The sequence below is a fragment of the Orcinus orca genome, chromosome 17, assembly GCF_937001465.1.
Source record: "Orcinus orca chromosome 17, mOrcOrc1.1, whole genome shotgun sequence".
Taxonomy (NCBI): Eukaryota; Metazoa; Chordata; class Mammalia; order Artiodactyla; family Delphinidae; genus Orcinus; species Orcinus orca.
This window is the reverse complement of record NC_064575.1, coordinates 53,968,485-53,985,164: the sequence shown is the minus strand read 5'-3', so window position 1 is coordinate 53,985,164 and position 16,680 is coordinate 53,968,485. Positions and strand designations below refer to the sequence as shown.

At 38.1% G+C, this 16,680-nt stretch overlaps 1 protein-coding gene across 3 annotated transcripts in view; it reads right to left on the bottom strand.

Moving 5' to 3' along the window:
- ATP6V1C1 (ATPase H+ transporting V1 subunit C1) overlaps positions 1-16,680 on the bottom strand; it is a 38,837-nt gene that overhangs the window by 18,486 nt on the left and 3,671 nt on the right. For 2 of the 3 annotated variants that reach the window (XM_004275323.4, XM_033438159.2), the window contains 2 exons: positions 5,828-5,998; positions 4,483-4,550 (listed from right to left, as the gene is read on the bottom strand). In XM_004275323.4, coding sequence (XP_004275371.1) covers positions 4,483-4,550; positions 5,828-5,959 — 200 coding nt within the window. In that variant the 5' untranslated portion in view covers positions 5,960-5,998. Of the gene's footprint in view, positions 1-4,482; positions 4,551-5,827; positions 5,999-6,417; positions 6,493-16,680 lie in introns of all 3 variants that reach the window. The other variant, XM_033438157.2, reaches the window with a different exon arrangement.

Genomic DNA, 16,680 nt, shown 5'->3' with positions numbered 1-16,680 from the left:
TGTCCTTCCCCTTAGGACAAAAGGGATCCCACAGGCAATAGAATACAAGCAATGGTAACAATGAAGAATGCGGTCCTACACTACTTATTCATTAACTATTTATTGAGCATCTACTATTTGAGAAAAACAATCTAAAGGGGAAACCATGGTGCCAAAACTACTGAGGCATCTGCATATCACCTTCTCAATCCCTTCACTTTATAAATAAAGACACCCCCAGGTATGAAGAGAGTAAGTGACTTAGCCCCAAAAGTCACAAAACCAGTTCCCAGCAGAGCTGTGACTAAAAACGTGGTGTCTTGACTCTGGAGTCTGTTGTTCTTTCCCCCATTCCTTGTCTGCCTCTGGGCCGTGGGTGGGATACAAAAGTATACACCAAAAATCTAGCTTCCCATTGCTTAAAATCAAAATGGAAAGATACCAAAAAAGACGGATGACTAAATACAAAGCCATCTGTGGTGAGCGCCAGCTGAGATGACCAGGCTACAGACAGAAACGCATAAAGGAAAAAGACTTCACTTCCAGCTACTGTAATCAAAAAAGCATAACGGATCAGGCGCAGGGCAATGAAGGACAGGAATGGTTTTGAAAGGCTGATTAGGTGGGAAGAATGTATATTCTTGCCACAGGGCATCATAGGAGTCAAGATCCAGAGAGATAAGAAAAGCAACGAATGATGAGGGGTCCAGACTGCCGGGAGTGTCGTGCTCAGGAGAAAGGAGGTTGTGCTAGGACGGCCGGCTGGGGCCAGACTGCAGGTAGATTGCCTCTGATGTCAGCCTTTAGGAAGAGGTGTAATATGGTCAAAACAGGACTTCGGACAATTACTCCAATGACTTTGTGCTCAACAACAGGGAGTGTAAACTGGAAGACAAATTAAGAAACTCCTGCAACATGAACCAATAAAGGCCGGAAAGAAGCAACAGAAGGACAAAATGTGAATGACAATCCTATGCGGAATGACCTCAAACCTAAGAAAGTGGAACAAATTCAGAAAAAAATGATGTAAGCCGTAAGTCTTCAACATGTTTAACTTGGGATTTGTCCATACACTTGGCTGTGTCTCCAAAATTCACCCATTCCTTCACAGAAGACAAACCATTATTCCTATGTAAGTTGACGAGCATCTTGTAAACAGAACCATCTGCTATGAACATTCCAAAATGTGCATGTTCACAACACTGTAAATCAACTATACTTCAATTTTTTTTAAAAAATGTGCATGTTTACCACAGAAATGGTTCAGAGTGTAGAACTGCCTGGTGTCAAATTTATCAACTTAACATCGCATAACTCAGACCTTGACAATCTCCCTATGCATCTCTACGGGAGTATCCATGACACATGGTCACCTTAAAAAAAAAAAACAAAAAACAAACTGCTCTAATGATCAGATTACTGGAAAAGTATGAACTATAATTTACTCCACCACAATGTTCAGTGTTTAAAAACTGGAACACTCAGTCATTAAGCTAGCATCTGTCAATTCTACCTAAGTCTAACAATCATATGATTTTTAAATTCCTCTTATCTTTCAGGAAGACTGATACAAAGACTAGATTGCGTAACAGTGCAGAAAAGAATAGCTGACAAACTGCATAGGCAACTTGCAATGCTTCTGACCAAATGAACTGCATTTGCCCTAAATACTTACTTCCCTAAAAAATGTGCGCAAACCTTAAACTATACTCAGGACATCCCACTGATGATTTAAAGAAAGATCTAGAGAGCTACTGAGGTGATTTATAAGGATCCAAGTAAGTGTTAATAATTATATTCTCAGGAACCTCCCTTCTCACTGTCCTCTTCGTTGTCATGACCTAACATTGCAATGAGGCTGGTGGGACTGCAGAAAGGACAATCACCTCGGGGGGGGCAACCACGAAAAGTTTACTTAATTAAAAACCTATAATCAAGAAACCAAGAGACAAAAAACTGACTGATGGTAAGAACTGAGACTATCATCAAAAATTATTTTCACATTTGCTCTACTGAATGCATGGAATTATTAACCCTAAAAGCAGTTTGTTACTTTTGCTTTCATCCTCTCTTTTCCATTTTTATTGCCTAGTGCCTGCCCTTAGCTGACGTTTTCAGTATCTCTTGCATAATCTACTGTAAAACTAGCCCCCAACTGGCCTTTTGCCTCATGAGTACATCTTTAGGTCTATTTATTTACTTACCACATGTTGTTATGTCAAAAGATCTCTCTGCAACACCTCAGCCTCTACTACCAGAGTACTGCATTATGGTGGTTCTATCAATTCAGAAAAGCATAACAGCATAAACAAGAAAACCCTTCTGCACAGATTTTGAGATTAAGTTCCCCTCTATTCAGGTCTGTTCCCTTAAAGCTTTAATCAGAGGTACATTTCTAAGATTCTCCAAAATTCTGGTTTTTTACAAATTATACCTATTTACCTAAGCCCTAAGTATTTAGAAAGCTCTGTACGTCAAGAGTCAAAGGGATTGTAGACTGAGTCTGTCAATTAATCAAAATTCAGAAAGTTATTACGGATCCCATACCCATCTTCAGCTAAAATACACAGTAACTGAATTTCAAGTGACTAAACCTGTAGCCTAGAAAAATCTTTTAATGTAACTGAATTTTGAAGACAAAATCATCACCAAATAAATCTTCAAATAAATGGTATAACAGCCCATGTTCATGAATCAAAGACTTAATATGTCAGGATGGCAATACTGCCCCAATTACCTACAGATTCTACATAATCCCCCTCAAAATTCCAGCTGACTTCTAGCAGATATTTGACATGGTATTCCTAAAATTCAAATGGAAATGAAAGGAACCAAACAGCCAAAATAATCTTGAAAAAGACAAAGTTAAGTTGGAGAGCTCACACTTCCTAATTTCAAAACTTACTACAAAGCTGCAGTAAAGAGGGCAATGTGGTACTGGCATAAGGACAGGAATATGGAATACAAATGAGAGTCCAGAAATAAACCCTTACATTTATGTTCCATGGATTTTTGCAAGGGTGTCAGGACAGTTCAATGGAGAGAGAATAGTCTTTTCAACAAATGGACAACTGGATATCCACATGCAAAAGAATGAAGATGGACTTCTCCCTACCACCATATACAAAATTCACTCAAAATGGATCAAAGACCTAAATGTAAAAACTAAAACTATAAAACTCTTAAGAGAAAATACAGACATAAAACTGTGTGACCTTGGATTAGGCAATGTTTTCTTCCATACAACATCAAAAACACAAGCAACAACAAAAAAGAGATAAATTGGACATTAAAATTAAATGTTTTGTGCTTCAAAGGACACTATCTAGAAAGTGAAGACGACCGACAGAATGGGAGAAAATATTTGCAAGTCATATCTGATAAGAGTTGTATCTACAATATATAAAGAACTCTTACAAGTCAATAATCAAATGACCAATAAGCCAATTAAAAAACAGGCAAAGGATCCAAACAGACATTTCCCCAAAGAAGAAACACAAATGGCTAACAAACACATGAAAAGATGTTAAACACATTATTAGCCATCAGGGAAATGCAAATCAAAAACACAATGAAATTCTCTTTAATATCCACTAGGATGGCTATAATCAAAAAGATGGATAGTAACAAGTATTGTCGACAATATGGAGAAATTAGAACCTTCGTACACTGCTGGTGAGACCGTAAAATGGTACAACCACTTTGGAAAACAGTCTGGCAGTTCTTCAAAATGTTAAAAGTACAGTCACATTGACCCAGCAATTCCACTCCTAGGTACATACCCAAGAGAAATGAAAACACATGAGCTCACAAATACTTGTACACAAATATTCATGGTAGCATTATTCATATGAGCCAAAAAATGGAAACAACCTTAATATCCATCAACTGATGAATGGATTAACAAAATGCAGTATATCCTCACAATGTAATATTATTTGGTAATAAAAAGAAATTAAATGTTGACACATGCTACAACACGGATGAACCTTGAAAACATTACACTAAGGAAAAGAAGCCAGTCACAAGAGACGACATATTGTATGATTCCATTTATATGAAATGTCCACAAAAAGCAAACGTGTAGTGTCAGAAAGTAGGTTAGTGGGCAGTGGGGGTTAGGGAGTAACTACTAATGGAAACAGGATGTTTATGATAGTGGCAGGGGGATGAAAATGTACTAAAATTGATTGTGGTGATGGCTGTACAACTCTGTGAATATATGAAAAATCACTGAATTGTACACTTGAAGTAGGTGAACTGCCTAGCATGTAAATTATATCTCAATAAAAATATTAAAAGGAGTCACCATTTTCACACGTCAAACAGCTGTATTTTATTGCACATTAATTATATCTTCATAAAGATTTACAAAGAAAAAAAAGTCATTGTTTTCTAAAACCATTCCAATAAGCAGAATACACATGTGATAATAAACCCAATGCCCCCGTAGCCTAATAGCAACTCTCATTTTGCTCTAGCCTATGTATATAAATACATTACCCTTCTACAAATGCATCCAGTTTAGCCAGTTCATCCGACAAACCAACCAAGACATCCAGTGTGCCAACCTAGAAGGGAAAAACAACATTTCATTACTGAGATTTCATCCTGTTTTTTTTTTAAACAAGGTAATACAACATCTTGATTTGAAGGGCCTGCAAATCTTAAGTTCTCCATATTTTATTTCATAATATGCAAGTGTGGTTAAAAAATGTTTGCTAGACACTGCAAAGCTATTTATATGTACAAGATAATCCTCTAATTCATGGGCACAGCCACCACTTAGATGTGAAGATTCCACAATAGCAGGCCTGTGCCTCTGCTGATCCTGCCCAGTGGCAGTGGATCATTTGAAGTCATGGTTTACAAGAGCAGCTCCTAAGCAGGGGTCCAGGGTTGTGCATCAGAGCATCTGTAACTGAAATTGTGGTGTTTCTTTTTAAAAGAAACTTTATGATTATTATTATTTTGGGCCGTGCCACATGGCACACAGGATTTCAGTTCCCTGACCAGGGACTGAACCCGTGCCCCTGCAGTGAAAGCACGCAGTCCTAACCACTGGACCACCAGGGAATTCCCTGTAATTGAATTTGTACTCAACACTGTGTATATGTAAATGAGCGTGTTTTGGAAGAAATGTCCACAGTCTATATCAGTGTATCAAAGGAATTCGTAAGTCCCAAAATACTAAACCAGTGGTTTTAAGTATTTCTTAAATGAGTGTTGTATGTAACTGCCTCATTTGGTTAACCAGAAAAATATAAGTATCATGATCTTTTCCATTCTTTACAGAAGTTCAGTCAACCGATTACTGGCAGCCTGCTTCACTTAGAGGCTGCTACATTACTGATGTTTGATAAATGTTAAATAGATAAACTAGATTAAATAACTAGGATAGATTTGCCAAGTATAATTAAAGAGGTGCAATGGTAAAACATTTACAACATCAGTGAGTATTACATGAATTTAATAACAGAAAAATGGATTCACTGTGATATTTAAGAATACATAGTCCCAAGATTTTTCACTTCTAAAAATCATATTTAAGTAATACATCGAGTATTTTCGTAAGATTTCTCATTAAAATTTAAATTACAATTTAGAACAGCACAAAAGTCTAGGAAAAATGTTATTTTGTTTTGGTAGTTTCCTTCAAGACATCTCAATTTCCTTATTATCTAAAATTTGAAGATCAGAAAGAACAAGATAAGTTTTAAATTATGCCAATCCCTAGAGATGAGAGTTTTCTTTTGAAGGAACCTGGATATCTCATTTCTACCAAAAGGTAAGCAGAGACAACTGTCCTCTCCTTCATGATGAACGATTTTGCACAGCACAGTTTTACCTTTAAGTCAGGAATGTTGAACTTTGAAGTAGCTGCAAGATTGTTGTTCTTCGTAGTTGCCGCATGCAATTTCTCCCATGTTTGCTGACATGTTTTCTCCCCAGGAGCTGATATAAGCCAGAACTCAGTCATGTTGGTTACCAGATATTTCTTCCAAAATCAAGACAGACTCTGAAATGTAAAACAAAACAAACTAAAAGTACATTCAATATCACTTGTTTCTAAATTATTTCTGAGTGATAAGCATAGCCTGTTGCAAAACTATCAATAATTCAACACTGGCATACAATCCTAAGCAAAGTCAAATCTACTTACCTGGATGTAAATCCATATAAATGGTAAATGGTGATTTATTTATGATACTAGGAGAAAGAGATGATAAAGACCTAATACATGAAGTACATAATTTTTTTAAATTACAAAACATCCTAAAATGGGAATTAGTCAAGAAGTGAGACTACCCAAAATATCAGCCACCAATAGTTTCATTCCACAAAAGAAGGCGGGAGAGTCACAAATTTATAGGTTTATCTTAAATTTTTAAAACATAAAACCAAAATAGGAAGTAAAAAAACATGCATAACTCTTACCTTTGAAAAAGAATTGAATCAATGCATTTGAACAGTAGCCACCAAATAAATTTGCCACATCTGGCTTAGCAAATCCTACAAGGTCAGCCAAATTGGTGGTTAATTTTCATCCATATTCAATCTAAGGGAATCTCCTCAATCTCTAGCATATACTTAGTGGCCATCAAACGCTTACAAATTTGCAAAAAAAAAAAAAAAAACTTGACAATCAACCTTGTAAATCAGTCTCTTATTTAAAATATGACTTGGGGCAGGGAGGGATGCATAATACAGCACTATTGGATCTGAATTAAGAGGCTGTGGATCTCCCTTTCCAGAGTTCCATTAAGACAAAACCAACCCTCTTCCACCATCTTTCTCCCTCTCCCCCTTTCCCTCTCTCCCTGACACACACACACACACACACACACACACGCATACACACGCACGCACACATGCACACACGCGCACAGAGGAAAAGAAAGTCCAAAACCAAATCTACTCAGAATCTAAGTAGGTAAAAAACACAAACACAGAAGAACTCATAATATAATAGTGTCATTATTTCTACTTTAATATGCTTTCATTAGAACCACCATTAACTTTCTACTACCACTGCTTGTTTAACCTTTCCTGAAATTTGGAGTCTTAGGCAGAAAATAACGATCTTACAAAGTTGTCCTGATAATCAATCAAATAATGAATATGAAAGAACTTTGTAAATTTAAATTTCCTTTTAAATGTAAAGTATTATAGTTAATCGCAATGGACTTTCATAATTTCAAAAGACAGCTGAAATTAAAGTAATCCTACCGGGCTTCCCTGGTGGCACAGTGGTTAAGAATCCGCCTGCCAATGCAGGAGACAAGGGTTCGAGCCCTGGTCCGGGAATATCTCACATGCCATGGAGCAACTAAACCTGTGAGCCACAACTACTGAGCCTGCACTCTAGAGCCCGCAAGCCACAGCTACTGAGCCCACGTGCCACAATTACTGAAGCCCGTACTCCTAGAGCCCACGCTCCGCAACAAGAGAAGCCACTGCAATGAGAAGCCTGCGCACCACAACGAAGAACAGCCCCCGCTGGCCACGACAAGAGAAAAGCCCGTGCGTAGCATTGAAGACCCAATGCGCATAGCACTGAAGACCCAATGCAGCCAAATAAATAAATAAAATGTTTAAAAATAAATAAAGTAATCCTACCAGGTCATTACACAATTGAAGGTGACCTGAACATATACGCCATTCAATATTCTTATTTTTTTCTAACTTCCATTTCAAGAGCATCTACCACATACTAGGTACTGCTCTAAACGTTTTATACGTTATTATTTCAATTAATCTTCCTAACACCTCTACGAGATACATATCAATCTCCCCACTTATAGATTTTTTTTTAGTAAATTTGTTTATTTATTTATTTTTGGCTGCATTGGGTCTTCATTGCTGCACGTGGGCTTTCTCTAGTTGCAGCGAGCGGGCTTCTCGTTGTGGTGGCTTCTCATTGCAGAGCACGAGCTCTAGGCGCGTGGGCTTCAGTAGCTGTGGCACATGGTCTCAGTAGCTGTGGTGCATGGGCTTAGTTGCTCCGCGGCATATGGGATCTTCCCGGACCAGGGCTCGAATCCGTGTCCCCTGTATTGGCAGGCGGATTCTTAACCATTGCACCACCAGGGAAGTCCCCCACTTACAGATTTAAAAACCTACTCAGAAAGGTTAAACTGGTGAAAATAAAGATGGTGGTATTAAATGAATCTCGAGAATTGTACTCGGGCTTCCCTGGTGGCGCAGTGGTGGAGAGTCTGCCTGCCAATGCAGGGGACACAGGTTCGAGCCCTGGTCTGGGAGGATCCCACATGCCGCGGAGCAACTGGGCCTGTGAGCCACAACTACTGAGACTGCGCGTCTGGAGCCTGTGCTCTGCAACAAGAGGCCGCGATAGTGAGAGGCCCGCGCACCACGATGAAGAGTGGTCCCCGCTTGCCGCAACTAGAGAAAGCCCTCGCACAGAAACAAAGACCTAACAGCCAAAAATAAATAAATTAATAAACTCCTACCCCCACCATCTTCTTAAAAAAAAAAAAAAAAGAATTGTACTCTAAGATGATTTTTTCCAACATTCCTAAAAAGGCTGCACTAAGAGCTGCACTCTCTCAAATGGCCGACAAACTAAACACAGATTAATAGTGATGGTAAGCCCAGACAAAGCACTCAGCCTGGCCAGAAAAACAGTATCTGATGACCTGCAGGTCACCTCCTCTCCCTGCAAAATGGCAGGTGACAGAATCAATTGTTAAGGTCTTCCTCATGATACTGTTAAATTATCTAAACTGCAGCTTCTTCAAAGACTGTAACCATATGAGCTATTACAGTAGATGTCACTATCATACCACTTAAGAGTTCTAGAAAATCTTTTTCAGCCAGCAGGTTTCCAAAGGATTTCAAGAAATATAGAAAGAGGACCATATTTCCTCATTTATAAATACCTGCCTGACTCTACAGAGCTTTCATCAGGATCCAATGAAATGATGCCATGGTAATTCTAAACAAAACTAGAGTCCCATCCTGCCTCTAAAGGCTGTTCCCAGTGTCCCACGTAGGAAGTATCTTGTTTACTTACTACCTTGTAAATGCCACTATTATGCATTTATCACACTATTCTGCCTCATTTTTTTCACAACATCTTTTCCTCTCCACCTGACTGGGAAATCCTGAAGGGCCAGAATCATACCTTCTTTTCTGATGCTCTAAAAACCCAGCATATACAATTCCTGCCAACAGCAGGGATGTTATGAATAAATAAGAGACTTTATGAATAAGTCCTTGCTCGTTTTATGAATAAATGAAATATAATTATAACAATGGCTCTGAACCAATCAAAAAGTCTGATTAGAGAAAAAAAATAAGGGCCAAGAAAAATATTGAAATGTTTTTTAAAGCTTTTTTTTAAAATTTAGCCTTTCAGAAAACAAATTCTAACCTTAGAGTAGTATATAAATTAAAAATCAGTAAAGCTGCAGATTACTAAGCCTTTGTCTTTCATTATTTTACAGGTGAATATAGAAATATAAAAGAGAGGGATTGAGAAAGAACCTGTTGGTACTTCAGGCAAAGCCATGGCCTCAATTCTTCTATCCTCTGGTCAAAGCAAACTATCTAAGAGGAGTCTGATGCGAAAGACAAGCGACTTAAGTATCTAAGGATAAATGTAAGAACTGCCTATGAGAAGAGCATCAATAAGACTTCGGCAAAATCCCTGTTTTTTGGTCCATTGTTATCCTGTCACTTAAACAAGTCACATAAAAAATTTCTCTTTGAAACTGAAGTACAATTTACGCTCAGTTCCAAAAAATCCCTATCTTTGCAGATGAACATATTTGTCGGGGGGAGGTCAAAAAGTGAAATCCCTGTTGCTAAACACATTTCCCCTTCTGAGCCACACAGACAGTCAAGACTGGTGTCCACTGGTTATCATCTCACCCAAGGTCTGGACACCTCCACTTCCGCTGACTGCTTCAACTGACTTGTTTTCATGCCTAATTATTTCCCTTTGTTTCATCTTGTATATTGGAAGTCAGGCATAAATATAGGCAAATCATATGTTAAGCAAAAGAGAAAATTATTTAAAAGGCATTCCTCAAGACTCAGATCAAGGTTTAAGTCCCTCTGTTATATGTGTGTACAGTTGCTCTCTTGATGATCTTATTTATACTCAAGGCAATTCCAGTCTAGATGCTGAACACTATTCTAAATTGTATCTCCAGCCTAGGCTACTCTGCTGCATCTAGAGCTGTACCCAACAAGTCTCCACAGCTGACTACAAGACATCTCCATCTGGATGTCTCCAAAAAACCCCAACATTTCTAGTCAAACTCCTAATGGCTTCCCCAAAACCTGGTCCTACTCCAGTGTTCCCTGAGTTAGCATAGTTAGTACCCCTGCAACGTTAGACAACTATCAATAGAATTGTCAAATGTCATCAAGATAGCAGCCAACACTTATTGTGCACTTCCTATCTACCAGCACCAGTCAAAACACTTTACAAGGATTAACTCATTTGGTATATCTCATGGATAGTGGTTACAAATGAAGAAACCAAGGCACAGAAAATGCCTCATACATTATATGAAATATATAGTACAATATGTATCATGTCATATATCATATAAGTGCATATATTACATGCTAAGGATGAATGTATTATATGCTCTCACAGCACCTTTTAAGTATTTCCCTGAGCAACACTTTTTATTGATGTCTTTCTACCAAATAAACTGTGCATTAGGGTAGGTGGAAACCATGATAGCTTTTACTCACAACCGTACTCTCAGTACCTGGTACAGACGCTGGTATGTAGAACCTCAAAAAGTATTTGTTGGGCTTCCCTGGTGGCACAGTAGTTGAGAGTCCACCTGCCGATGCAGGGGACACAGGTTCGTGCCCCGGTCCAGGAAGATCCCAAGTGCCAAGGAGCAGCTGGGCCCGTGGGCCATGGCTGCTGAGCCTGCACGTCCGGAGCCTGAGCTCCGATGTGGCTGAGGCCACGGCAGTGAGAGGCCCATGTACCACAAAAAAAAAAAAAAAAAGTATTTGTTGAATATTCTTGAATGAATAAGTAACTGTGAAGATTAAGTACAATAATAAAGTTAAAATACCTGGCTTATAATTGGTTCGCTCCCTTCACTTCCTCCATATTTTTTAAAGTCAATTTCATCGAAATACAATTTATATACAATAAAATGCACCCATTACAAGAGTACAGTTTGATGAGTTTTTGACAAACATACACACCTGTATAACCACCACCAAAATCAAGATTAAGAACACTTCTGTCTTCCCAAAGCCTTCCCTCACACCAAGGCCCAGTCAATTCCTACCCTACTGCTGGCCCTGGGCAGGTGCCAATCTGCTTTCTGTCACACTATAGATTCATTTGGCCCGATGTAGAATTTCATTGTAAATGGAAGTGCACACTGCGTACTCTTTTGTATCTGGCTTCTTTTGCTCAGCATGTCTGAGATATTTGTCTATGGCCTGTGTATCAGTAGCAGTTCATTCTGTTTTATTGCTTAGTGTTCCATGACATGAATGTACAATGGTTTGCTTACCCATTCACCTGTTGATAGACATTTGGACGATTACTGGTTTGGGGCCATTAACAATAAAGGTGCTATGAATATTCCTCTACAAAGCTTTTGTGAAAATACACATTCATTTCTCTTGGATAACCATCTAGAAGTGGAATTTCTGAGTTGAATGATTAGCATATATTTAACTTTATAAGAAGCCACCAAACTGTTTTCCAAAGTAGATGTAATATTTTATATTCTCATTAGCAAGATACACAGTTCCAGTTGTTTCACATGCCCACCAACACTTAGTGCTGTCAGCCTTTTTATTTTCAGCCATTCCAGGGGATTGCAGGGGAATCTCACATTTCCACAATGACTACAAAGTTCAGGATCTTTTCATGTTCTTATCAACCATTTGTATATCTTCTTTTGTGAAGTTTCTATTCAAATCTTTTGTGAAATTTCTATTCAAATCTTGTGCCCAATTTTTTAAAAAGCTGCATTGATCTTACTGAGTTGTAGGAATTTTTTGTATGATCCTGATACAATTTGAGAGGTGTGTGTGTGTGCGTATTTCTTACGTATTTTCTCGTGTCTTGCCCTTTCTTAATGGTGTTTTTGAGTAGAAGTTTTCAATTCTGATGTCCAGTTTACTGACTTCTTCTTTTATAATATGTGAGTTCTGACATAAGAAAAATCTGCCTACCCCAGAGTCACAAGGATTTATCCTGTTTGGAGTTCAGAGAGATTCTTGAATCTGTGTTTATAGTTTTCAACATTCACCCATTATTTTCTTCAAATTTCTTTCCTGCTTCTCTTTTCCTTTTTTTGAGACAAAAACGGCATGTATATTAAACCACCTGATATTGTCCCACAGGTCACTGAGCTTCCATTCACTTTTTAAAATTGTTTTCCTCTCTGGGTTTCAGTTTGGTTACTTTCTTGCTACATCTTCTAGCTGGCTGACTTTTTCTTTAAAGTAATCTATTTGTCTCATGAAGTGAGTTTTTCGCTTTAGATGTATTTTTCACCTTTATAAGTTCCATCTTTTAAAACTTCTCTTTCCTCATTATGTTCATGTTTTCTGTAAATTCTGAGCATATTTACAATTCACAACATTAAATTGCTGATCAATGGATTTTGTTTTCTTCCTTTTAAGAATGTTGTGCTTTGTTCTGGCGGTTACCTTGAGCTTTAGCATGCTTCATTTCAAGGCTTGTTTTTATACTTTGTCAGGCTAAGTCTAAAGCTTTACTCTAGGGCTAATGTAGCCTTTCTACTAAGATCTGACCGTCTGGAGATTCCATGGGATGCCCCAGGGATTCAATAAGGTATTCATACGCCTTCCGGCCCCATGAGCTCTGGCAACTGTCTAAGGTTCTCTAGTCATTCTTTGCCGGGCCTCCTACAGAGAGAGACTCCTTTACAGATGGTGGGTTTTCTGTCTAGCTCCCTCCTGTCAGCCTATCCAACCCGCGAATTCTAGCCAGGTAAGCCTGCCCCAACTCCAAGCCTCCTCAACTCAGCAAGACCAACATGCTCTGCTTGGTCTCCTCTAAACCATGGTCCAGAGAGTGACTCCAGGCAGAAAGCCAGAGGGATTATAGAGCTCATTTCATTTGTTTCCTGTCTCTTGGTTCCTGTATTACCTCTGTTGTCCAATAACTGGAAGCAGTTTTTTCATATATTTTATCCAATTTTCTAGTTGTTTATGGTGGGAAAGCAAGTATGGTACCAGTTATTCCACGGTGGCCAGAAGCGGAAGTCTCCTCTTGTTTTGCTGTATGTATTGTTCCTGAGTTTTTGGTTTTGTTAGGGATTCGACCACAACCTCCCAGTCCCTCAGCCCCATGCTTTACCATTTAATAGAAAACAGGATTAACAACAATGAACGTGAGAAATATAACAAGTCTAGGCTGAAAGACTGTAATAATACTATGTGTGGGAAGAATGGAGCACTGCTTTGGCAGTAAAGTGGAGAAATGTTCATTTCCGTTTAAAAAAAAAAGGACAGATGTAGCTTGAATAAATGTCCCACACATATGTGTCATTAATTTTGCAAATGTATAGCATGCTCTAATGATTGATAAAATATAAATTCATTAAAAAGCATTAATAAAGACATAATAACTTGCCATCATTAATATTTCCTCAATCTAAAATAATTATATATCACAGGATAACCCAAAAAAGTTCTGTAACTTTTTTAAAAAGGGACAATTTCTAGAAGGCAGTTTGTCAATGTTAATCAAAAGCCATAAAAACGTTGACACAGCTTTAAGAAAGAAGGCTATATATAGGTATAAACATTAAATTGTTTAAAAAAAACCCATTAAAGATTATCTCTTGGGAGTGGATTATGAATGTTCATTTTCATTCTTTCTGCGTATTCCTGTTTCCTAATTTTTTATTAATGAATTACTACATGTAAATGCCAGAAAAACCCCAAACACTTCATTAAAAAAAAAAAAAGTGGGGCAATATCCTCACACTTGAAAACACTGAAAAGTTTAGAGACCGTTAAATGGCATGGCAACAAAGAACCCTGGATATAAATACAAAAGATAAAGGCAAAGCTGGTTAGTAAAGCTGGTTAGTAGTAGCTGTGTCTGAAGTATGAGATCAAGGTTGGTAAACAGCCTTTTTATCTCACTGGGAATTTCAGTCAGAAAGAACCTAAATGCCAACTTCAGGAAGCATAGTGTAACGGCCACAGCACTGAACTGAGAATATGAAGACTTGGAATCTAATCCCAATTCTGCATATCACTGTCTGCGTAAATTTCATTTGTAAAATGAGAGGACTGGATTACCATATCCAGGATCCTTTTTTGCTCCTGTATTCCATGAATCTATACTGGCTAAGACCCAGGATTCTTTTTTTTTTTCTATTTTCTTGTTAAGTCCCTCAAGTAAATCAGATGATCGGACAGGTTTCAGAACCACTATAGTAAAACAGGAATTTCCATGATTATATAGTGAGTTACATAGTAAATGTTACAAGAAATGGCAAATATTCCTTAATAAGATGGCTAAATGTCATACCATCATTATCAAGAATCACGCAGTATTGTTAGTTCTATAATACAGGAATGATTTTTGTTCTATGGAGTTCAGAAACCTTAAATACATGAACCCACGTTTTGCATGCTTTCTATGGCAGCTTACAAACTTAAAAAGTGAAAAGCAATATGATATATGAAATCAAGTACAGAACAATACAAAATCTGGGTAAACTACTGCTTTGCTCAAGAAATACACAATTTTATTTCATTTATGAAGGACAGAACATAGAGGATTTTAATGCCCTTCGTACAAATAGGTGGTTTTGTGACCACAGTGTTAGAAACCGGATTCATTCCCAAAACTTCTTGAAAAACTTTTCCAGCACTAAAAACATTGCTCTAGGGCTTCCCTCGTGGCACAGTGGTTGGCAGTCCGCCTGCCGATGCAGGGGACACAGGTTCATGCCCCAGTCCGGGAAGATCCCACGTGCCGCGGAGCAGCTGGGCCCGTGAGCCTTGGCCGCTGAGCCTGCGCGTCCGGAGCCTGTGCTCCGCAACGGGAGAGGCCACAACAGTGAGAGGCCCACATACCGCAAAAAAAAAAAAAAAAAAAAAAAAAACAAAAAAAACCCACATTGCTCTAGGTGATAGGAGGCTGAGTTACTTACAAAAACTTAGGCCCCTAGTCCTGCTTCTGCTCAGAAATAAAATTCAAATCTCCCATTCTTCACAGTCATCACTACTAATGTCCTTTGTCTGAGTTTTTCTGCCTCATCTTCACAATGTTCTGACCTCCCTTCATCCATATTTACCTCAGGCCTGCCTGTAGTCTCTTTCTTACTTGCCTCTGCTCAACAGTCCATTTTGCAGAAAGCAACCTCTTTCCTATTTCAACCAACTCAAAATTCTCTTAACAAAAAGATTTCCGCAACCAAGTCCAACCATGCACCAAATCCGTTCATATAATCCCAAACTATTTCTCCCTCAACCCGCATGTCCACTGAAATCCATGTAATAGACTGCATTAAAGCAGACATCTATTTTACGTTTTTTTCCGCCCAAATATCTGTTTGACTGTAACTGCTTTCAAGTTAGGGTCATATCATTCATCAAATGTTTTAGGTGCTTAAATTCCCAGAACTGTGGTAAGAAGCAAAACAAAATGTACTCCCTGTCTTGAAGGAGCTTACACTTGTGTGTGGGGGTGTGTATGTGTGTGTAGGTCTCTACAAGTAGGTAGGTCTGTGTGTGCAGGGAAAGGTAGGAAAACAATGCAGATGACAAGATAAAAAAAAAAAAATCAAGGCAGAATACACTGGAGGCACAAGAGAAACACTAGTCAAATTTTTAAAACACTTCTATCTTGTCTGACTACAATAAGTATTTTTTTGTTTTTAAAGCAGTAACAACTCTTTTTCAAAATGGAAGGAAGGAAAAGAGAGAAGAAAGGAAATCCTGGGTCCAAATCTCTGAGACTGTTTATTTCATTACTGTATCACCCACTTATGAGAATTTAAAGGCGGTGGATTATTTTCCTACGGCAAGGATTTGAATTTAAAATAAAAAGAGTAAAGTAGTAACTATCATAACAACACAAAAGGTGGGGATAATAAACCCAAACAGCTACTAGCATTTCTTTTGTAAATGAAGGTATCAGCCTGACCCAGGATAGGGGCAACCACAGAAAACAGTAGAGCACCCCTATAAGTGCTCCAATACTTAAGTCCTTTTAATGCTTTCAAGGAACCAATATTTTAGTCTCTGAAATGCAATCACCTTTCACAGTAAACTAAATTTCTCAATAAAGGCTGAACGTGGTCTAAATGCAAAACAACTTCCTTTTTCAGTCCTTGAAAATACCAAGTCGTTTACTTAAGTGACTTATTTCAACAGGCACAAGAAGGTATACCTCAGATATCAGTGAAATATCACATAGCCTTCCAATTGTGACACATCAACTTTTAACAGAATTGATCAGTGCAAAACATTTACCACAATCCATTCATCTTAAAAAGTTGCTACATCCTTCCCCTAGAAATTTTTAACACCATACAAATAAAGAGTAAGAATAACTGTTTCCTCTCTGAATGTTAAAATTCTAGCCTTCAAAACAGAAGCACCTTAACTGGGATTGTGGGAGGGACTTGCTCACAATAAAACTTGTTTTAAAAGTTCCCAACAACGATGGGGGATTTTACCTTCCAAGAG